The 25754-nt window shown below is 36.0% G+C and overlaps 1 protein-coding gene across 1 annotated transcript in view; it reads left to right on the top strand.

The window, feature by feature from the left end:
- The window catches only part of LOC145664465 (uncharacterized), a 630204-nt gene that overhangs the window by 327430 nt on the left and 277020 nt on the right, over nucleotides 1–25754 (top strand). The window contains exon 3 of the mRNA XM_081731165.1: nucleotides 4985–5150. Within this exon, the coding sequence (XP_081587291.1) occupies nucleotides 4985–5150 (166 nt within the window). The remainder of the gene's footprint in view (nucleotides 1–4984; nucleotides 5151–25754) is intronic.

Below are 25754 nucleotides of genomic sequence, written 5' to 3'. Positions count from 1 at the left end.
GGTTCAAGACGAACTAGGCCAAGATAAGCAGGTGACCAACTTAGAGAGGTGGCCACGTTGACAGGTTTCACTGTATTTAGTGAAATGATGTTAAAAAATTGATATTTGAAACTATACAGTAAAGGAAACGCAAAAAAATCATTGTGAAAACTTCCTAAAAGTTGCTTCAAACTTTACCATTGTTTTCCTCTTCCATGGTCAATACAATTGTCACTTTCAGTTTACTGGGAAAATGTGTTAAACGCCAAGCGTAGAACCTCTTAGCTCCTTCCCCCTTGCTTGTTCGCAACACATTATTTTTTTTCCCCAATAGGTGCTCTGAAGTCGTGTAAAGTGGACGCTCGTGCAGCTTCGGAAGTTTTCGCCGAAGAACTTCTGCACCGAAATATGAAACCTTAAAATGTATTATGCGACGTTACACACTGTTATAGCAAGTAAAACAGCAGTAAGTAGCTATAACAATATTACATTTACTTTAGAAGTCAGGCTGAGAGCCTCTTACGTATATTTTTAAGAAAGCAAAATTGCTGTAGGGAAAAGTATTTATTCTTAGCAGGTAAATAGAACTGCAACAAATACTGGAAATCATTGATATCATTACATCAAAATTGTTTCAAGCGACTCAGAACCAACTTCAAGCTGTCGCTTACTACACTTTTGCCATGAAATATTGTAATAATCATGTTCATGCCAGATTTATTTGCTCCGAGCACGAAAATCATTACGTGCCTGAAGTTGCTCCCCCCCCCCCCCACCTCTCCCAAATTACACCAAACATTGCACATCGTTAGTGCACCTAAAAGCAATAAGCACTAACGTTAGTGCTTCCATATTTTGGGATTTATTCAAGATTTTTGGTGTGGGGGGGTAACTTCAGAAATATCAAATTCTGTACAAGTAGAGGTAGAAACATGGGGTTAACGGCAACCGTTAGTGCATCGTTAGTGCACTTAAACGTACTAAGCACTAACGTTACTGCTACCATATTTTGGGATTTATTCAAGATTTTCGGTGGGGTGGGCAACTTCAGAAATATCAAATTCTTTACAAATTGACGGCAGTGGTTAGTGCACTTAAAAACACTAAACACTGATGTTAGTGCTACCATATTTTGGGATTTTATTCAAGATTTTAGATGGGGGGCCAACTTCAGAAATATCAAATTCTATACAAATACAAGTAGAAACATGAAGTTAACGACAATCGTTATTGCATTGTAAGTTCGCTTAAGTGCACTAGGCACTAACGTTAGCATTACCATATTTGGGGCTTTATTCAAGATTTTTGGTGGGGGGCTAACTTCAGAAATATCAAAGTCCATACAAATCTTTAGTGCTTTCTGGAAGCACTAACGATCCACTAACGAGTGGCATTAATTTTTTGTTAGTGCTTGAAGTTGGGCAAGTTCACCGTGCCCTCCAAAGATATTATACCTGTAGCACTTATACTAATGAAGTACTAACGGTAGGGGTTGGTGCACTAATAACCACTAACAATTGCACTAGAAGATATCATTAGTGCTTTTGAATTTGGTGGAAATTTGATGCAATTAAAAATTCCAAATAAATTTCTTATGGGAGTCTCGAGACATGTAATTGTCTATAACTACACTAATATTGAAGTACTAACGAAACTGTTAGTGTTTTCTAGAAGCACTAACGATGCACCAACGATTGCACTAGAAGAGATCAAAAGTGCTCTTGAATTTGACGGAAATTTGATGCAATAAAAATTTGCATAGTGTTTTCTAGAAGCACTAACAATGCACTGAGTGGCACTAAGTTTTTAGTTAGTGCTTGAAGTGGGGGGCGCTAAGTTCACTCTGGCCTCAAAAGGTATTTTAATTGTAGCACCTATACTAATGAAGCACTGACCTTAGGTGTAGACGCACTAAGAAGCACTAACAATGCACTAACGATTGCTCTAGAAGAGATCATTCGTGATTTTGAATTTGGCGGAAATTCGATTAAATAAAAACTTTGCCATAAATTTCTTGAGTCTCATGATATGTAATTGGCCATAACTACACTAATAGTGAGGCACTAACGAAATTGTTAGTGCTTTATAGAAACACTAACAAATGGCACTTTTTTCCGTTAGTGCTTAAAGTGTGGGTGCGAAATTCACGCTGACTTCCCCAAAGGTATTTTTTACTTGTAACACCTACACTAATAAAGGACTAACGTTAGGTGTTTGTGCTCTAAGAAGCACTTATGATGCACTAACAAATGCTCTAACAGAGGTAATTAGTGCTTTTGAATGCGATGGGAATTTGATACAATGAATAATTCCCCATGTGTTTCTTATGGGAATTTTGTGACTTATAATTGGCCATATCCACACTAATGGTGAAACACTAACGAAACTACTTGTATCTTCTAGAGGTACCAACAATGCACTAACGAATAAAACTAATTTTTTCGTTAGTGCTTGTAGTACGGGCTAAGTTCACGCTAATTTCGAAAGTTTTCTTTACTTGTAACATTATTGCTTCCTAGTGCACCAACACCTAAGTTTAGTGCTTCATTAGTGTAAGTGCTACAAGTAAAAAAAACCTTTGCGAGCCAGCGTGAACTTGGTTCTCACTTCAAGCACTAACGAAAAATAAGTCCATTCGTTAATGTATCGTTAGCGCTTCTACAAACACCCATATTTCCGTTAATGCTTAACTATTGATGTAGATATGGCCAATTATATGCCACAAAAATCCCATAAGAAATTCATGGGGAATTTTTCATTGCGTCAAATTTCCGCCAAAATCAAAAGTACTAATGACCTCTTCTACTGAAATCGTTAGTGCTTCATAGTGCACTAACACCTAACGTTAGTTCTTCATTAATGTAGATCCTACAAGTAAAAAAAAAAAAAAAAAAACTTTGGAAGCCTTCATGAACTTGGCGCCCCCACTTCAAACAATAACGAAAAAATTAGAGCCGTTCGATAGTGCATCGTTCGTGCTTCTAGAAAATACTTTCAGTTTCGTTAGTGCTTCAGTATTAGTGTAGTTATGGCCAGTTACATCTCAGGAAACTCACATAAGAAATTTAAGGGGAGTTTTTCACTGTGTCAAATTTCTGCCAAATTAAAAAGCACTAATGATCACTTCTAGTACAATCCTTGGTGCATCGTTAGTGCTTCTTCGTGCACCAACCCTTAACGTTAGTGCTTAATTAGTGTATGTGCTACAAGTAAAATGTTTTTGGTGGTCAGCGTGAATTTGCGCCCACTTCAAGCACTAACAAAGTAATTAGTGCATTCGTTAGTGCTTCCTGAAAATACTGACACTTTGTATGGAATTTGATATTTCTGAAATTGGCCCCCACCAAAAATTTTGAATAAATCCCAAAATGTGGTAGCACTAACATTAGTGCTTAGTGCATTTAAGTGCACTAATCACGCTCTAACGATTGCCGTTAACCACATGTTTCTACCTCTATTTGTATAAAATTTGATATTTCTGAAGTTGGCCCCACCAAAGATCTTGAATAAATCCCAAAATATGGTAGCACTAACGTTAGTGCTTAGTGCGTTTAAGTGCACTAACAATGCACTAACGATTGCCGTTAATACCATATTTATACATCAATTGTATGGAATTTGATATTTCTGACGTTGACTCCTAACCAAAAACTTCGAATAAATCCCAAAATATGGTAGCACTAACGTTAGTTCTTAGTGCGTTTAAGTGCACTAACGATGCACTAACGAGTGCCGTTAACACTATATTTCTACCTATATTTGTATAGAATTTAATATTTCTGAAGTTGGCCCCCCACCAAAAATCTTAATAAATCCCAAAATATGGTAGCACTAACGCTAGTGCTTAGTGCTTTTAAGTGTACTGACGAAGCACTAAAAATGCCGTTAACCCCATGTTTCCACCTCTATTTCTATAGAATTTGATATTTCTGAAGTTGGCCCCCCACCAAAAATTTTGAATAAATCCCAAAATATGTTAGCAATAACGTTAGTGCTTAGTGCGTTTAAGTGCACTAACGATGCACTAACGATTGCCGTTAACCCCATGTTTCTGCCTCTATGTGCATAGAATTTGATATTTCTGAAGTTGGCCCGCCACTGAAAATCTAGAATAAATCTCAAAACATAGTAGCACTAACGTTAATGCTTAGTGTGTTTAAGTGCACTAACGATGCACTAACGATGCGCTAAGTTTTGTGAAAATCTGTCTGCATAAAGATGGGTGGGTGGGGGCTAACTTCATATGAAGTTGGCCCCCCACCAAAAATCTTCAATATCTCGTAAAGGCTGATAGCACTAACGTTAGTTCTGAATGCACTAACGTGCACTAACGATGCACTAACGATGTGCAACGTTTGGTGTAATTTGGGAGAGGTGGGGGGCGGAAACTTCTGGCACGTAAAATAATTTGATGTTTGAAACAATCTAGACTACAATTCAGTTTCTTCGTTTCATCGGAAACATTTATGCAGTAAATACAAACGACTGAGTGTTACATACGACATTTTTGCCTCCAGCAAGTCTAATTACACCCATCTAAGCCTCATAGCTATCTCGCCAACGGCTCAAGATAGAAACATGGAGATTAGACCATTCGATTCGCCTTAAAATTCTGAGCCAAAAACTGCAAAAAAGTCAATTTCGAAAAAAAATATCGCCTACTGGGTTAATGCCGGAAAGGGACGATACATACAGTATATATATACAGAACCTGAATTATATATACGGAGAGACTGAGAATCGAACCAGAAGTCACTGTCACAGCATCCTATAAGGCACTGGCTTCTCATTGAAGCCATTATTTGTTATTGTATTAAGACTGAAATTCTTTCTAAATTTTTTGACTATATATTATAAGAAGTGTAATTTACAGATTTACTATTCAACTGTGTTCTGTAGATACGTATCTAGTTTAGATTAATTAATATAGATAGACATACATTGATTAGTCTTTTTACATTTACCCTCCAATTTTTTAAGTTCTTTCTTATCTTTTTACTTTCAGCTTCTCTCAGCGATTGGATTATTTTGTTCCGTTCTTGCTCTGTCAAAAGCTCAGGATGTGGCTTCGATGCTAGAAGATGACAAAAAGCAGGAAGAAGAGGAGTGGGAGGACATTCCTCATCCACACAATAAAAAATCTTTCCAACAAGCTGATCGTTATGCTTTCAGTAAGTTATCCTACTGTATCATAATTTCTACTCATACAGCAGACTGTGCGAGTAGATTTCTCATATAAAATCAGAACCTACGTGGTCACTTCGCAATTAATGTTTTTTCATGCATTATAAGAATAGAAACAAGTGATATATTCAAGCATCAAAAAATATGAAATCAATCACGTGATGTTTCATGTAGTGGATTTATTATGGAGAGTGAAGTAGGCAACTTACAAATAAAATAATTGTAATAGACAGGTTGTCATATATCCAGAACCAGATATGGAATTCAAACCTTAGTTTTGATTGTATCAAATTACGCTGAGTCAGCAGTATTATGTAGAGAATTGATTGTGTAGGGTAAGATTGATGGGCCGGTTATGTAATGATGACGTCATGTGATATGATACCGAATGTATTATATGGAGAAATAACGAATAAGCAAGGGTAACGTCATAGGTGTAAAGAATTGCGCGTGTACGTATATGCATATATGTAGAAATTGCATTTATTGATTCTGACATAATGTCCTCCATGAATATACTAGCTAACTTTAGGATACCTCGTTACTATAAGATTTATATTTCTCGCTGCTCAAATTCACTCACTTGTGTGGTTTATGTATGTATGTGTAAATAAGATCCTCTCTCTTTTTGAGTTTTTCGAAAAATATACAAAGAATAAAGAGGGCTTTTACCAGAAATCAGAAAACTATAAAGTAGAATTAAAACCTGTTGCTTTAAGTATTTTTCCGTTAGCGAAATACATTGTATATATAGTAGGATGTCGATAATCCGAACGTCAAAAATCCGAACCCGGTCCCTAGAAGCTTTTTACATTTTGTCTTAACGCTAGCGATAAACAAACAATAGTGCGTCCGTCGACGTTGTGTGAAGTCAGTATTTTTACAAAAGTTCATTCATATGTAATTGTTTGTCATACATATTTTTATTTTTATTTTCTCTTAGGCCTATAATATTTAAGTGTGACTTACAAGATCAGTGTAATTTAGTGTACGAGCAGGTTATTTAGAAACATTAAATGTAAGTAGCCCTACGTTCGGTATTGTAATAACTGTATGTACTGAATAACCACTGTATCGATTGGAGAACATACCGTACAGTATATATAAGCCTAAATGGAATTTTGTGTCATTTTAGAAAATCCGAACTACCTGTGGTCCCAATTAGTTCGGATTTTCGACTTCCTACTGTATATGCTGCAGACATGTTACAGCAAGTAACATTACTAGCATCAGGCCAAAAAATAGTTTTAAACTATATTTTCCTGTTTTTGCCAATATTTATGAACAAATTATTTTTTTCTAATGGATTCAAAATTTCAGGAAATTTTACAAAGAACAAGGAAGATATCTCTATAAAATACATGTTTGATTTGACATATTAACTAAAATGATTCTGGTCCCGTTATTTTAACACTTCCCTGCCATCAAGGGGGAACTTAATAATATTGCTGAAGAAAATTTTAATGCGTCTATACTAATTAGGCTAAATAGGATTATATTTTAGTTTCTTTTGTAGCCATAACTCCATTCTATCACGGTGCGAACTTTGAAGTGTTTGGATGAGTTGTGCACAAAATTTCTCTATTCTAATACAAGAAACAAAAGTACTCAATTTTCTTAACTCTAAACTAGTAAATATAATACACTTTTAATTTTGAAACCGTAATATAATAGAATATTCGAAAATTTCAATTTTACCCAAATTTTCCGTTTCTTTCCAAGCTCGGGAGAACCGTAAAAAAATTGTTCTTTTAAACCCAAAATTTCCGTTTTTCCCAGGCCTTCACAACACTAGTCTGAACACACATTGCACCGAACACTCCTAACGATGGACCTCCGCAGTCGATGACCCATTCATGTGCGAATGTTAACACCAGGACATCGGCAACTACGACTGAAATGAAACGTGACCATCGCCACTGGACCTTAGCACAGTGGCAGAGCGTTGCATCATCTGATGAATCCCGATACCTTTTTCATCATGACGATGGAAGGGTGCGAATCCGTCGTATTCCAAGGTAGCAGCTCCTTGACACTTGTACTGAGGGACGGAGACAAGCGGGCTGCGGCTTAATTATTATCTGGGGAACATTCACGTGAGCATCCATGTGTCTAGTGAAGCTCCAGCAAGGCATCATGACGGCCGAGGCGTATCGCACACTGCTTGCAGACTACGGACACCGCTTCATGACGATCATGTTTCCCAACTATAGTAGGATTTTTCGACAAGATCGATGCATCATGTCACAATACGAGGAATGTGATGGAGGGGTTCTAGGAACACAGGAGCGAGTTCCAAGTGATTTGCTGGCTCCCCAACTCGCCGGATCTGAACACAATCGAACACATCTGGAATGTGATTCAACGTGACGTCACGGCGCGTTGCCCCTTCCCCGGAATTTACGGGAATTAGGTGATCTGTGTGTGCATATGTGGTGTCAACTCTCTCCGGCGACCTACCAAGGCTTATTGCGTCCATGCCAAGACACACCGCCGTTGTTATCCGTTCCAAAGGTCGACATACTGATAATGGTAAGTAGTCATAATGGTCTGGCTAATGTGTGGATATATTTTAACTCGTACATTTTGTCTCGACTCGAATTTCGAGACGTCTCGACTCGAATTCGAGTCGAGTAGAGACACGAGTCGAGACAGAAACATATTTTCGAGTCGAGACATTTTCTCGAGACGAGTCGAGACAGGCTTAAATCTCGACTCGACTCGACTCGTGCGCATCCCTACTCTAGGGTCCCTGAAGGTCGTGATGTCTAGACGGAGTCCGGAATGTCTTAGGTACGACTTAACCCAGAGCTCCAAGTTGATTCCTGGTAAACCCTTGTCGTTTCTCTCTCTCTCTCTCTGCCTGACTTCCTAGTGAAGTCACCCGACCTGGTCCTCTTGGCTAACTTGACACTCTCCTTTCAAAAAGACAGGCGTCATACCGGGCTCATCCCATAAATTGCATGCCTGCTTAGGAAACTGACGGTTAAAGTCTGCTTCCCTCGAACTTGGCAATCTAGTTCTGCAAGCTTGGCTTTAACCCAGATTCGCCCCAGAAACTGCCGGCTTGTTTAGAAAGCTGACGGTGAAAGTTTCGTTGTTCCCCTATTTTGATGTGAGTTCGAATAGACTCTAGGTTCATTTCCTAGCTAGCTCATAACTCATCGCTAAATCAAATAGACACACTTATCAACGTATTAGAACTGACTCATGCACTCCCAGTCTAGTGAAAGTTTTTCTTTTGTTTGAGATTTTGTGATTGCAACTCGTTATTACGTAAGTGATTTTACATAGACATTTTCTAAATACCTCACCCTGCTCGTGGAACCCGCATTATTAGTGGGACTAATAAACTTAGCCAGTTTGCAAGGAACTTAGACTCTCTTGTTTAGCTCAGAAATCCATAAAAGTTGTTGACCATAAGTCTTAATTAAGTGACGAACACCTGCCTTTTAGAAATTTAGTCTTGGCTGAGGCCAGCACTATCCTGTAAAACTAAGATCATCAGATTGTTTTTTAGCTGAGTTCCTGTTCCAGATTGTAACTTTGCCGCTCGAGTTCTAATTTTTATTTAGCAAAAAGTTTGCAGATCAATTCAGAAGAATTCTAGTTCGTTACAAAACTCTTTCATGTGGGTGCCCGTCTACGCAAACGCATACTGCCGGCCCACCACAGTTGGTTTTATGAAGGCATCACGGAGTTGTCGTCAATGCGATAGAAAATGTTGAAAGAAGTGGAATCATGATAGCAGTAGAGAGGAGATACCTGGCGCTTTTTTTCCTACTGCGCATGCGCAAACAACCCACGCCCCCTTCACGCTGATTGCCTTGCGCCGGTCACGTGACCCCGCCCCTGGCCAAACCCACGGCCCCGCCCACTTGGCCCCGCCCACGTGTGGGAAATCGAACGCCTTGAACCGTCCACTCACGGTCTTTTACGACCTCCATTTTAGGGGTGTATTTGTTCCCTTTTATGAGCACTTTTCTCAACCCATATTTTAACATAGCAGAAATTACACAGAGACTATGAACATAGCAGATCGATAACACATTCTCCAACCGCCTATTTAACATAGCACATATTACATAAGACTATATAACATAGCAGAGCTAATAAAAGAGCATGGCTTATTATCAACCCCTATTTTACCATAGCAGTGGAGAATACCGAATACATAGCAGAGCAGAGATGTATTCGTTTCCAACCCTGAACCGTCCAACGACCTCCAGTTAAGGGGGTGTACACGTTTCCTTTTATGCTACGAACACATAACAGAGCAGAGAATACATTCTCCAACCGCCTATTTAACATAGCACATATCACCTAAGACTATATAACGTAGCAGAGCTAATGAAAGAGCATGGCTTATTATCAACCCCTATTTTAACATTGCAGTGGAGACTACGAACACATAGTAGAGCAGATAATCTTTAAGGAGTGGACTCGTTCCCTTTTATGATCACTTTTTCTACCCCTTATTTAACCATAGCAGATAATACATAAGACTACGTAACATAGCAGAGATGTATTCGTTCCAACCCTTATTTTAACATAGCAGAAATTACATAACCTTATGTTACATAGGAGGGGTGTACTCGTTGCAACCCCTATTTTAACATAACAGAAATAGCAGACAATGAGCACATTATAGCAAAGATTATAATCGAACACCCTGAACCGACCACCCATGGTCTTTTACGACCTCCAGTTTAGGGGTGGACAAAGCAGTAGCACAGATAGTCGTTTTAGGGGTGTATTCATTCTCTTTGATGACCATTTTTTCCACCCCTAATTGAACATAACAGAGAATACATAAGACTACAAAACATAGCAGGGGTGTATTCGTTCCACGGGTGTACTAGTTCCCTTTTGTCACTACCTATGTAACATAACATAGAATACATAACACGGTGAACACAGAACTACGAACATAGCAGATCGATAAAAGACAATGAACACATTTCCCAACCACCTATTTAACATAGCACATATTACATAAGAATATGTAACATAGCAGAGCTAATAAAAGAGTATGGCTTAATTTCCAACCCCTATTTTAACATAGCAGAGCTAATAAAAGACTATGGCTTATTTTTCAACCCCTATTTTAACATAGCAAAAATTACACAGGCACTATGAAGAAATAACAGCACCCATATGTAATAAGGGCGTGTACTCGTTCCCTGTTATCAACCCCTGTGTAACATAGCATTCGTCAATTACTGCATGTCCCAAAAGATATGACAATCGTGGTAAAAGGTCAAATACTTAAAACAGAATAACTCGTAAACGAAGCCACATATTTAGGTTCTTTCTTCACATTTAGTAATAGGTCACCAACTACTATATGTCCCAAAAGTATTGACCATTGAGGTCAAAGGTCATATATTTAAACCGGAATAGGTCGTAAACGCAGCCACATATGGAGGTGTAGTTTGCACATGTCCCAAAACTACTTACCATCGAAGTCAAAGGTCAAATATTTAAACCCGAATAATTCGTACACGGAGCAACGGTTAAATTTTGTACCAAGCAGGAAAAAGTGAAGAAGTAATAAATTTGTATTAACGAGAAAATTTTTTAAAAATGCCATTTTAACTACCTCTGAATTTCTGAACCTTTTTGGGTTATTCAAATAAACGAAAAATGAATTTGGATACAGTATTTAAACTAACCAGTAAAAGATCATTTTGTACGATTTAAACAAACGAAGGGATAACTTTTGAGTGAGCTTTTCAATTTTGCAGCAAGAAGAACCATTTTCTAACTAACTCAGAATTTCATATCATTTTGTAATACTCAAATTTTGGATGGAGTATTTAGCTTTGTACGAACCAGAAAAAATTAAGAAGGTCCATTTTAACTAGTTAAATATTTCTGTACAATTTTGTACTACCCAAATAAACGAAGAAGCAAATTTGAGTGATCTATTCAATTTTGTACCAATCAGAAGAAAATCAAAGAAGGGTCATTTTAACTAGCTCAGCATTTTATACCTTTTTGTGCTATTCAAATAACAGAGGGAACAAATTTCAGTGGTCTATTTTATTTTTGTACCAATCAGAAGAAAAGCAAAGAAGGGCCATTTTAACGAGATTAGCATTTTATACTTTTTGTACCATTAAAAAACTGAGGATAACTTGAGTAGTCTAAGTTTTTGTACTCATTCGAAGAAAAGCAAAGAAGAACCATTTTAAGTAGCTCAGATTTTTATACCTTTTTGCCATTTAAGGAAAGGAATAAATAAATATGGGTGTCCTATTTCCTTTTGTACCAACGAGAAAGAAGCGAAGAACAACCATTTATAACAGGCTTAGATTTTTATGCCTTTTGTAAAATTTGTACCAAACAGAAAAAAGCTACACAAATAAACAAAGGAATGAATTTGTAATAACCACAAAAAGCGAAGAAAGACCATTTCAACTGGCTCAGCTTGATATACCATTTGAGCTACTCAAACACATTTGAGTGGCCCATTGAATTTTGTACCAACGAGAAATCTCATTTCTAACTAGCTCAGAACTTCCAGGCCATGTTTTACTATTTAAACAAACGAAGGGATAAATTTGAGAAAGCGAACATGGACCATTTTAACTAACTCAGAATTTTATATCATTTCGTAATACTCAAATAAACGAAGAAATATATTTGGATGGATTATTTAGTTTTCTACCAAGCAGAAAAAGGAAAGAATTAACACTTTGTACTAATCAAGTAAACAAACGTATAAATTTGTACTGACCAAAAAAGCGAAGAAGGATCAACATTCTATACATTTTTGTGTCATTTAAAAATAATAAATTTATTGGGGTGTCCTATTTCTTTTGTACCAACTAGAAAAAAAGCAAAGAAGAACCATTTTTAACTGGCTTAGAATCTTATACCTTTTGTAAAATTTGTACCAAACCGAAAAAAGCAAAGAAATACCATTTAACTAACTAATAATTTTTGTGCTACACAAATAAACAAAGGAATAAAAAGGGAAGAAAGACCATTTTAAATAGCTCAGCATGTTGTACATTTTCGTACTACTCAAACAAACGAAGCAATAAATTTGAGTGGCTTATTTACTTTTGTACCAACGAGAAATTACATTTAAACTAAGAATTTTATAACTTTTGTATTACGCAATTAAAGGAAGGAATAAATGTATACCAACCAGAAAAAGTGAAGAAGGACCATTTTAACTAGCTGAGTATTTTATACCATTTTGTACTCCTCAAATAATCGAATTAGCTAATTTGAGTGATCTATTTAATTTTGTACCAATCAGAAGAAAAGAAAAGAAGGGCCGTTTTAACTAGCTGAGTATTTTTGTGCTACACAAATCAACAAATGAATAAATTTGTACTAAGCGAAAAAGGAGTCAGTTTTTATGTACATTTTGTACTACTCAAATAAACGAAGGAGTAAATTTGGGTGGCACATTTAGTTTTGTACCAACCACGAAAAAAAGCGAAGAAGGTCCATTTTTGTACCATTTTGTGCTACTCAAATAAACGAAAGAACAAATTTGAGTGACCTATTCAATTTGATACCAACGAGAATCGCCATTTTAACTAACTGAACATTTTAAACCTTTTTGTGCTATTTAAATAAACGAAGAAATAAGTTTTTACTAACCAGAAAAAGCGAAGGAGGACCATTTTAACTAACTCAGAATTTTATATCTTTTGTAGTACTCAAATAAACGAAGGAATAAATTTGTGTGATCTATTCAGTTTTGTAGCAAGCAGAAAAAGGAAGGAAGTACCATTTTGTACTAATCAAATAAACGAAGGAATAAATTTGGGTCTCATTTAGTTTTGTACCAACCAAGAAAAAAAGCGTAGAAGGTCCATTTTTGTACCATTTTGTGTTACTCAAATAAACGAAGGAATAAATTTGGGTGTCTCATTTATTTTTGTACCAATCAGAAGAAAAGGAAAGAAGTTCCATTTTAACTAGCTCAGCGAGTTTCTTCTTTTTTTCTGGCTTGAGAGGAAAGCGAAAACATTTATTCTGGCATGAGTCTTATGTACTCATGTACTTGAGATATTTTACAAGTAGTACCATACAATGTTTATTATCAGAAGCAATAAAAGTAAAACGTCTGCAGTGTGTTTCTACTGGTTGTGTTTAATTTTCAAGTCCAAGGTAATTATTCACAAAAATACAATGTTGTCCTTTTACTATATAAAATGGAATAAGTACTTTTCTTCTGATTAGTACAAAAATAAAATAGACCACTGAAATTTGTTCCCTCTATTATTTGAATAGCACAAAAAGGTATAAAATGCTGAGCTAGTTAAAATGACCCTTCTTTGATTTTCTTCTGATTGGAAAAAAATTGAATAGATCACTCAAATTAGCTCCTTCATTTATTTGGGTAGTACAAATGGACCTTCTTAACTTTTTTCTGGTTCATACAAAGCTAAATACTCCATCCAAATTTGAGTATTACAAAATGATATGAAATTCTGAGTTAGTTAGAAAATGGTTCTTCTTCTTGCTGCAAAATTGAAAAGCTCACTCAAAAGTTACCCCTTCGTTTGTTTAAATAGTACAAAATGATCTTTTTTCGCTTTTTCTGGTTAGTATCCAAATTCATTTTTTTCGTTTATTTGAATAACCCAAAAAGTTTCAGAAATTCTGAGGTAGTTAAAATGGCGTTTTTAAAAATTTTTCTCGTTAATACAAATTTATTACTTCTTCACTTTTTCTGCTTGGTACAAAATTTAACCGTTGCTCCGTTTACAAATTATTCGGGTTTAAATATTTCACCTTTGACTTCGATGGTAAGTAGTTTTGGGACATGTAGTATTTGATGATCTATTACTAAATGTTGAAACTGCAGCTCGATATGTGGCTGCGTTTACGACTTGTTGGAACGAATACATCCCTGCTATGTTACGTAATCTTATGTATTATCTGCTATGGTAAAATAAGGGTGGAAAAAATGATCATAGAAGGGAACGAATCCTCTCCTTAAAGATTATCTGCTCTACTATTTGTTCGTAGTCTCCCCACTGCAATGTTAAAATAGGTGTTGATAATAAGCCACGCTCTTTTATTAGCTCTGCTATGTTATATAGTCTTATGCAATATGTGCTATGTTATATAGGCGGTTGGAGAATGTATTCTCTGCTCTGCTATTTGTTCGTAGCATAAAAGGAAACGATTACACCCCCTAAACTGGAGGTCGTTGGACGGTTCAGGGTTGGAAACGAATACATCCCTGCTCTGCTATGTGTAAAATACGGGTTGATAATAAGCCATGTTATGTAATATGTGCTATGTTAAATAGGCGGTTGGAGAATGTGTTAGGGAAGGAGTCCACCCCTTAAAGATTATCTGCTCTACTATGTGTTCGTTGTCTCCACTGCAATGTTATAATAGGGGTTAGCTCTGCTATGTTATATAGTCTTATGTAATATATACTATGTTAAATAGGCGGTTGAAGAATGTGTTATCGATCTGCTATGTACATGGTCTCTGTGTAATTTCTGCTATGTTAAAATATGGGTTGAGAAAAGTGCTCGTAAAAGGGAACAAATGGAGGTTGTAAAAGACCGTGGGTACACAGTTCAAGGTGTTCGATTTCCCGCATGTGGGCGGGGCCAAGTGGGCGGGGCCGTGGGCGTGGCCAAGTGGGGGCAGGGGCTGGATCACGTGACCTGCGCCAGGCAATCAACGTGAAGGGGGCGTGGCTTGTTTGCGCATGCGCAGTATGAAAAAACAGCGCCAGGTGTCCCCTCCCTACTATAGTGCAAGCAGAAACATGATTTGTTGTATGTGCCTCGTTCTTGTTAGTGTTGTGACATTTCTTTGTGCGGATTATTCCTTAAAAGAACACATCCACGAGTTCCTGCATGTCAACTATAGCATCTAAGGAGGATTATTTGTTTAAGATGAAATGTTGTTTGAATTGTACGAAAACATAATTAACTTGTATTGGATTGCACAATGATGTTTTTGAATCATAATTCGGATTGGAAAAGAACTTGTGTTGGACTGAAGTGAAGTTTCCCAGAATGGAAGAAACTTGTGAATTTGGCACATTTTGTTTTGGATTATTTATCTCCTAAACCGGAAATCATATTTATAAATTGGTTGGAGGTAATGCTGAACTGGTGCTACGGAAATTGCAAGAAGAAAAATTGACGACGATTAAAATAACGGAGTAATTCATTCTCCGAGAAAGACAGTTAATTTAAATACAAGTGAACGACATTGTTTGATTTATATAATAGAACGTATAAAACACATTGCAAAAAATTAAAATGTTCAGAGTGTTATTGTTCACGAACATTTTGAATTGTACGTAGATACTGTATGGTTTGCAGAAGACTGTATGGTGTTCATTTATGTGTAGTTGAACAGATCATTATAAATTTATGAAAATGGATTTTCGAAATGTATGTGTCCCTGTTTTTGAAATTGATAGAGAAAGACTTAAATGAAAATGTTTGTAAACAAACTTTATTCATGAAATTCATGATGAACTATTAGATTACGTACATATACCGACCATAAAGTGAAACTGGCACACAGTTTTCTGATGGTAATGATGAAGTTAATGCGAACTAAAAGAAACTTTTCGAAAAAGGAAGCATGAATTCCAATAGGGTATGGTGTACTAGTAATCTTCTTAATCCGTAAGTAGATGTGTGGGGGTACAATATACATCAGCTAATTTTTTCGTGATTTTCTTCAATATACGGCTTACTACACAGTTGTGACATTCAGCATCTTTTTAAAGTAAAATAAATGCACCACTAAGGTCAAATACATCTTTGTTCGAGGAGTCGTTAGACTGTAAAAGTCTCCTAAATTAGCTAGGGTATGATATGCTTCCACGCGCCTACTAATGTATTTATTTTTTAGTAGATTTTACTTCTTTTTTCGTTTGAAGTACATATTGTTTTTGTGATAATAAAATTTAATAGCATCAATCTGTAGCGCTCTTAATTATGCACTGTTGTTGTGTTTTTTTTTCAGTTTCTATACAAAAATATGGTATGATTTATAAGAAGCTCATCTTTAAAAACTTCTTTCATGATGATCTTGATTAGGTGTGAAACTGGTCCTTATACGGGGACTAGAATTTGGCCAGAGAGCCTGACCAAAAACAAAGATGTAGTAAACATATGACGTAGGTCAAAACACTTTACGGTAAATGCAGAAGAACTATGTTTGTCCTACATAAAAACTGTGATATTTCCCTGAAAAAGCGAAAGAGAGAATTTCTCCGTACACATATATTTGGTCTAGGAATTAATTCGTGCGGGTGAACAAGAGATGGCGCAACGAACGGAGCGTCCCACAGTTCCGTGTATCCACACATGTGTTGCAAACCCCTGTCATCGCGTATCGTTCGTAGTATAGGAGTAGTAAGGGCCTGACTATAGGAAACTTTTTGGCCCCTGGGTCCCTGCCTCAGGACCCATGGTCCCTGGCCGGGGTCAATGACCTAGGGGTACCTAGGACCACCCCTCTAAATTTTGGCAGGGGTACCTTGGCCCACCCCCTAAAATTTGGCAGGGGTACATAGGACCACCCCCCTTAAATTTCGGAAATTGCCAAATCTAAAAATTTGGTATGGTAGCCTAGGACCATAGTATGTACCTCTATCAGTATTGGGTGTCTATGTCGTTCCCTTTCATGGGTAAAAAATTGCCAAAAAGTCAAATTTCGGGGGTTTTTGACCTAATTTATCCCCTTGGATGAGGTGTTATTACCCTATATAGTTATATGGGCGTATACAGGGGTCCATTACCTTTCATAAGACATGGGTATATTAATGCACCCCTTTAAATTTTTGGGAGGGGTACCTTGGCCCACCCCTTCAATTTTGGAAATTGACCAATATCAACATTGGGTATTATAGTATAGGACCCTAATATGTACTATGATAAATTTGGGTGGTCCACCTCATTCCCTTTTAGGGGTACATAGGACCACCCCCCTTAAATTTTGGAAATTGCCAAATCTAAAAATTTGGTGTGGTAGCCTAGGACCATAGTATGTACCTCTATCAGTATTGGGTGTCTATGTCGTTCCCTTTCATGGGTAAAAAATTGCCAAAAATTTAAATTTCGGGATTTTTTGACCTAATTTATCCCCTTTGATGAGGTATTATTACCCTATATAGTTATATGGACGTATACAGGGGTCCATTACTTTTCATAACATATGGGTATATTAATGCACCCCTTGAAAAATTTGAGAGGGGTACCTTGGCCCACCCCTTAAATTTTGGAAATTGACCAATTTAAACATTGGGTATTATAGTACAGGACCCTAATATGTATCATGATAAATTTGGGCGGTCCACCTCGTTTCCTTCCAGGGGCACAAAATTGCCAAAATATAAACGTAAGCAATACGTTATACCACGTGTTTGATTTTTGGTCGATTTTATCCCCTTTGATGAGATGTTATTACCTTATATGGTTATATGGTCATGTATAGGGGTCCATTCCCTTTCATAAGATATCTGTATATTTGTACACTCCTTTAAAAATTTGGGAGGGGTACTTTGGCCCACCCCTTAAATTTTGGAAATTGCCCAATTTAAACATTTGGTATTATAGTACCGGACCTTAACATGTATTATGATAAATTTGGGTGTTCCACCTTGTTCCCTTTTAGGGGTACAAAATTGTCAAAATATAAACGTAAGCAATACGTTGTACCACGTGTTTGGTCTTTTGGCCCAATTTATCCTCTTGGATGAGGTTCTATTACCTTATATGGTTATATGGTTATGTGTAGGGGTCCATTACCTTTCATAAGATATGGGTATATTTGTGCACTCCTTTAAAAATTTGGGAGGAGTACTTTGGCCCACCCCTTTAATTTTGGAAATTGCCCCTTTTACATGTTTGGTATTATAGTATAGAACCCTAATATATATTACTATAAATTTGGGTGGTTCACCACGTTTCCTTTGATGGGTACGAAATTGCCAAATTTTAGTACAACCACGTGTTTGGTTTTGGCTCAATTTATCCCCTTGGATGAGGTCCTATTACCTTATTTGGTAATGTATAGGGGTCCATTCCCTATCATAAGACATAGGTACATTGATGCACCCCGGGAGGGGATTCGGTATCATAGTACATGACCTCAACATGTATCATGATAAATTTGGGTGATCCATCTTGTTCCCTTTCATGGGTAAAAATTACTAAAATATAAACATAAGCAATATGTTGTACCATGCGTTTGGTTTTTGGCCCAATTTCTTCCCTTTGATGGGGTTCTATTACCTTATATGGTTATATGGTCATGTATATGGGTTCATTTCCTATCATAAGATATGGGTACATTGACGCACCCCTTGAAAAATTTGGGAGGGGTATTTTGGCTCATCCAGTCGGTTTTAGAAATTGTTTTAATATAAGCATTTGGTATCATAGTACAGGACTTCAATATGTACCACTATAAATTTGGATGGTCCACATCGTTCCCTTTCATGGGTAAAGAACTACCAAAAATCAAATTTCGGAGGTTATTGACCCCTATTTAGCACGTTATATGGTTTATTACCTTTATATGTTTATGTTCCCTTTTAAATTTGGGAATTATCAAATAACAAAATTCGGTAAACGTTTTCTAGGACCCATTGGTGTTCCTCTTATGGCCAAATATTCAAAATTTAAATGTTATTGACCGGTTTTATTATTGAATAAGTACAGGATTTATTACTTTTTTTTCATAAGACACAGGTGTATTTGTGTACCAATCTTAAATTTTGGGAGGGGGTACATTTCTTATTGTCGTATCAATAATTGGTAATTGGATAGTATATCATTCATTGGGTAAATCATTGTCAAATATGAGTATGATCACGTGATCAGTTATTAACCTATGATGGGATTAGGAGTCCAGGACATTGGTACATTAAAACTTTGTAGTATAATTTAAGAATGCGTCATTGGTTTTGATTATTCACGCCAAATATAAACGTAAGCAAGACGTTGTACCACGTGATTGTCCTTGATGAGGTAGTGTACAGGGATTCATTTCCTTTGTTGTGGTACTTCTTAAGTTTGAGTACACACACTTCTAGAAAACAGTTGGTTCTACTCAGGTAAACAATTGACGGACATTATTGACCTTATTGAACATATAATAATATGATTAACTCTAAGACTTAGGTATATCAGGAGAAGTATTCTTTAAATTTGGGAATGGTGATAAACAGCATTTTAACATAAGGCGCGAAATTAGAAACAATACATTGAACTTTAGTCACAGCTCATAGTCTAAGATCATTGGTGGTGATTGATTTGAAATCTGATAGCTATCCTTATTGAATCTTATGACTCATAGACGAAAGGCAATACATGCTACAACACTGGCAAAGTTATTGTTAATGCAATTTGATTGGTTGATCACTATCTTTCCTGCAATCTGATTGGTTGATCACTATCTTTCGTGCAATCTGATTGGCTGATGATTTTCAAATCTTTGCTGTATTCAGTTTTAAGTTTTGTTTAACATTTAAAAATCTTGGTTTCGTTCAACATTTTGCACTCACTGATAAATATGATCAAAACCGTTTATTTGTTAATCGAATAGTTAAAAACCGGATAAAGTTTGACGGTTAACCGTGAAACGTAAAAATTTTTTTAGTTTGAAATTTTTTTGCTTGAAATTTTTTTGTTTGAAAATTTTTTCGTTTCCAAATTTTTTTTGTTTCAAAATTTTGTTTGAGATTTTTTCGTTTAAAATTTTTCGTTTTCAAATTTTTTTGTTTGAAATTTTTTGTTTCAAAATTTTGTTTGAAATTTTTTTCGCTTCAAAATTTTGTTTGAATTTTTTTTTGGGTTTGAAATTTTTTGTTTGAATTTTTTTCGTTTCAAAATTTTGTTTCAAAGATTTTTGTTTGAAATTTTTGTTTCAAAGTTTGAGTTGATATTTTTAAAAGTTTGTGCTCTCATTAGTAAAGAACCGGAACTGTTTAGAACAAAAACCTTTGACAACATTGTGGTGCAATAGTACACGTCAGAACATGGGGTTGTACTTGAAATGAAAAAACACAATTCATTGAAATGGATCATTTTATTACACTCCACACACATCCATACCAGATAGTGGTTCTGGATATTGTCGATACAATGTATTTTTAACTTCTTGCATTAGTTTGTCTTTAGCATATAATTTTAATTCCAGTTGAAGTCTTTTAAGGTCTAATGCAATATCAATTGGTGGAAACTCAATGTCCATTTGATCACAAATAAACTGTTTATCAATACAGGTATGCACCCACGAACGATGTTGACAACCTTCACAATATCTAGATACATGTTGTACAATATGCATAACACATTTTTCAAAATAGTACTTTTTCAGGAATATACTAGTTTTGTTGCACACTTCCACTGCATGTTTAACACACTGAAATACGCTGATGAATTTGTTCCATTCAGTTTGTGTTAGATACACCATGTTACGAGGGACATGGAATGTACTCTTTTTACGTAACAGCACCATCTTCTCTTCGAGGACTGTACGCAGCACCACTTCATGATTTGAGCCTAATGATTTGACTATGGTCACATTTAGCTCATCATGAAAATAATCGTTCATTTGGTCGATTCGTGAACATAATATTTGCCATTCTTCACAGGTCAGTTGCACACCAAATTCTTCTGCTTTGCCCAATCGAATCACAGGTTCAAATGTTCTAGCACAGATACCAATCATCACATGTTTTGTTTGAAATATATTTATTGGATAATAGCTTGCGAAGATGAACTCTTTATCGTTAGAAGTACACATCTTTCCTCCTGAAAAGCACTTGCTCAAATGATTTCGTGGGATGACACTGTATTTGCTGGTTTATAATTATTGCTGACGTCATTGGTAAGGAATGTGCTGACGTTTGAATTCATGATTTCATCACAGTTGCTGACGTCATGCCGAGCAACCACATTCATACAACTATGTCTGATGTGTTGATGTTTGAATTCATGATTTCATCACAATTGCTGACGAATCTGGCTGTGTACTAAATTCAAATTGATGACTTCGACCCAAGAGTCTTTTATAGCATAAAGATACAGATCCAGTATTTAAGAAACGCAGCAGTTCTTCTTGTTTTGATGGTTCCATGGGTAAATATCTTGCTGGTAAAATTATATTCTTATCATTTTCAAGCTTCACTACGATTCTTAATCCAAACTCTGTAGGGATCATTTGGCTAGCTAAGATTCTATAAGGTACATTCTGTTGTAAATCAGTAATCTTGGTAAATGATTTCATCACATCACGTGTGTTTAGAAACTGCAGACAAGTAGCCATGATGACGTTATCATGAATACTAACTCGAACGATACTTATATATGATGCAAAACTGATGACGTTGCATTATCATGTTCTGACGTGTACTATTGCACACAACGTTGCCAGATGTTTTTGTTCTAAACAGTTCCGGCTAGTGCATACCTGTATTGATAAACAGTTTATTTGTGATCAAATGGACATTGAGTTTCCATCAATTGATATTGCAATAGATCTTAAAAGCCTTCAACTGGAATTAAAATTATACGCTAAAGACAAACTAGTGGAAGAAGTTCAAAATACATTGTATCGACAATATCCAGAACCACTATCTGGTATGGATGTGTGTGGAGTGTAATAAAATGATCCATTTCAATGAATTGTGTTTTTTCATTTCAAGTACAACCCCATGTTCTGACGTGTACTATTGCACCACAATGTTGTCAAAGGTTTTTGTTCTAAACAGTTCCAGTTCTTTACTAATGAGAGCACAAACTTTTAAAAATGTCAACTCAAACTTTGAAACAAAAATTTCAAACAAAATTTTGAAACGAAAAAAAAATTCAAACAAAAAATTTCAAACCCCCAAAAAAAATTCAAACAAAATTTTGAAGCGAAAAAAATTTCAAACAAAATTTTGAAACAAAAAATTTCAAACAAAAAAATTTGGAAACGAAAAATTTTAAACAAAAAATTTTAAACAATTTTCGAACAAAAATTTTCAAACAAAAAATTTCAAACGAAAAAATTTTCAAACAAAAAATTTCAAACGAAAAAATCTCAAACAAAATTTTGAAACAAAAAAATTTGGAAACGAAAAAATTTTCAAACAAAAATAATTTCAAGCAAAAAAATTTCAAACTAAAAAAAATTTTACGTTTCACGGTTAACCGTCAAACTTTATCCGGTTTTTAACTATTCGATTAACAAATAAACGGTTTTGATCATATTTATCAGTGAGTGCAAAATGTTGAACGAAACCAAGATTTTTAAATGTTAAACAAAACTTAAAACTGAATACAGCAAAGATTTGAAAATCATCAGCCAATCAGATTGCACGAAAGATAGTGATCAACCAATCAGATTGCAGGAAAGATAGTGATCAACCAATCAAATTGCATTAACAATAACTTTGCCAGTGTTGTAGCATGTATTGCCTTTCGTCTATGAGTCATAAGATTCAATAAGGATAGCTATCAGATTTCAAATCAATCACCACCAATGATCTTAGACTATGAGCTGTGACTAAAGTTCAATGTATTGTTTCTAATTTCGCGCCTTATGTTAAAATGCTGTTTATCACCATTCCCAAATTTAAAGAATACTTCTCCTGATATACCTAAGTCTTAGAGTTAATCATATTATTATATGTTCAATAAGGTGAATAATGTCCGTCAATTGTTTACCTGAGTAGAACCAACTGTTTTCTAGAAGTGTGTGTACTCAAACTTAAGAAGTACCACAACAAAGGAAATGAATCCCTGTACACTACCTCATCAAGGACAATCACGTGGTACAACGTCTTGCTTACGTTTATATTTGGCGTGAATAATCAAAACCAATGACGCATTCTTAAATTATACTACAAAGTTTTAATGTACCAATGTCCTGGACTCCTAATCCCATCATAGGTTAATAACTGATCACGTGATCATACTCATATTTGACAATGATTTACCCAATGAATGATATACTATCCAATTACCAATTATTGATACGACAATAAGAAATGTACCCCCTCCCAAAATTTAAGATTGGTACACAAATACACCTGTGTCTTATGAAAAAAAAGTAATAAATCCTGTACTTATTCAATAATAAAACCGGTCAATAACATTTAAATTTTGAATATTTGGCCATAAGAGGAACACCAATGGGTCCTAGAAAACGTTTACCGAATTTTGTTATTTGATAATTCCCAAATTTAAAAGGGAACATAAACATATAAAGGTAATAAACCATATAACGTGCTAAATAGGGGTCAATAACCTCCGAAATTTGATTTTTGGTAGTTCTTTACCCATGAAAGGGAACGATGTGGACCATCCAAATTTATAGTGGTACATATTGAAGTCCTGTACTATGATACCAAATGCTTATATTAAAACAATTTCTAAAACCGACTGGATGAGCCAAAATACCCCTCCCAAATTTTTCAAGGGGTGCGTCAATGTACCCATATCTTATGATAGGAAATGAACCCATATACATGACCATATAACCATATAAGGTAATAGAACCCCATCAAAGGGAAGAAATTGGGCCAAAAACCAAACGCATGGTACAACATATTGCTTATGTTTATATTTTAGTAATTTTTACCCATGAAAGGGAACAAGATGGATCACCCAAATTTATCATGATACATGTTGAGGTCATGTACTATGATACCGAATCCCCTCCCGGGGTGCATCAATGTACCTATGTCTTATGATAGGGAATGGACCCCTATACATTACCAAATAAGGTAATAGGACCTCATCCAAGGGGATAAATTGAGCCAAAACCAAACACGTGGTTGTACTAAAATTTGGCAATTTCGTACCCATCAAAGGAAACGTGGTGAACCACCCAAATTTATAGTAATATATATTAGGGTTCTATACTATAATACCAAACATGTAAAAGGGGCAATTTCCAAAATTAAAGGGGTGGGCCAAAGTACTCCTCCCAAATTTTTAAAGGAGTGCACAAATATACCCATATCTTATGAAAGGTAATGGACCCCTATACATAACCATATAACCATATAAGGTAATAGAACCTCATCCAAGAGGATAAATTGGGCCAAAAGACCAAACACGTGGTACAACGTATTGCTTACGTTTATATTTTGACAATTTTGTACCCCTAAAAGGGAACAAGGTGGAACACCCAAATTTATCATAATACATGTTAAGGTCCGGTACTATAATACCAAATGTTTAAATTGGGCAATTTCCAAAATTTAAGGGGTGGGCCAAAGTACCCCTCCCAAATTTTTAAAGGAGTGTACAAATATACAGATATCTTATGAAAGGGAATGGACCCCTATACATGACCATATAACCATATAAGGTAATAACATCTCATCAAAGGGGATAAAATCGACCAAAAATCAAACACGTGGTATAACGTATTGCTTACGTTTATATTTTGGCAATTTTGTGCCCCTGGAAGGAAACGAGGTGGACCGCCCAAATTTATCATGATACATATTAGGGTCCTGTACTATAATACCCAATGTTTAAATTGGTCAATTTCCAAAATTTAAGGGGTGGGCCAAGGTACCCCTCTCAAATTTTTCAAGGGGTGCATTAATATACCCATATGTTATGAAAAGTAATGGACCCCTGTATACGTCCATATAACTATATAGGGTAATAATACCTCATCAAAGGGGATAAATTAGGTCAAAAAATCCCGAAATTTAAATTTTTGGCAATTTTTTACCCATGAAAGGGAACGACATAGACACCCAATACTGATAGAGGTACATACTATGGTCCTAGGCTACCACACCAAATTTTTAGATTTGGCAATTTCCAAAATTTAAGGGGGGTGGTCCTATGTACCCCTAAAAGGGAATGAGGTGGACCACCCAAATTTATCATAGTACATATTAGGGTCCCATACTATAATACCCAATGTTGATATTGGTCAATTTCCAAAATTGAAGGGGTGGGCCAAGGTACCCCTCCCAAAAATTTAAAGGGGTGCATTAATATACCCATGTCTTATGAAAGGTAATGGACCCCTGTATACGCCCATATAACTATATAGGGTAATAACACCTCATCCAAGGGGATAAATTAGGTCAAAAACCCCCGAAATTTGACTTTTTGGCAATTTTTTACCCATGAAAGGGAACGACATAGACACCCAATACTGATAGAGGTACATACTATGGTCCTAGGCTACCATACCAAATTTTTAGATTTGGCAATTTCCGAAATTTAAGGGGGGTGGTCCTATGTACCCCTGCCAAATTTTAGGGGGTGGGCCAAGGTACCCCTGCCAAAATTTAGAGGGGGTGGTCCTAGGTACCCCTAGGTCATTGACCCCGGCCAGGGACCATGGGTCCTGAGGCAGGGACCCAGGGGCCAAAAAGTTTCCTATAGTCAGGCCCTTACTACTATAGGGCAGTGGATTAAAGCGTCAACAACACCAGTTTGTAGTTAAGTGAACATGGCGCAATTTGTGCCTGATAAAGTGTTTTTGCGGGGTGTCCTGCTGCATTACTTTAACATGCAGAAAAGTGCGACTGAAAGTCATCGTATTTTGGTGGAAGTGTATGGTGAGCATGCTCTAGCTGAGCGAACGTGTCAGAAGTGGTTTGC

Source organism: Thermobia domestica, chromosome 11 (assembly GCF_964235325.1).
Source record: "Thermobia domestica chromosome 11, izTheDome1.hap1.1, whole genome shotgun sequence".
Taxonomy (NCBI): domain Eukaryota; kingdom Metazoa; phylum Arthropoda; class Insecta; order Zygentoma; family Lepismatidae; genus Thermobia; species Thermobia domestica.
Note: the sequence above shows the minus strand (reverse complement) of the source record. Positions and strands in the feature narration are given on the sequence as shown.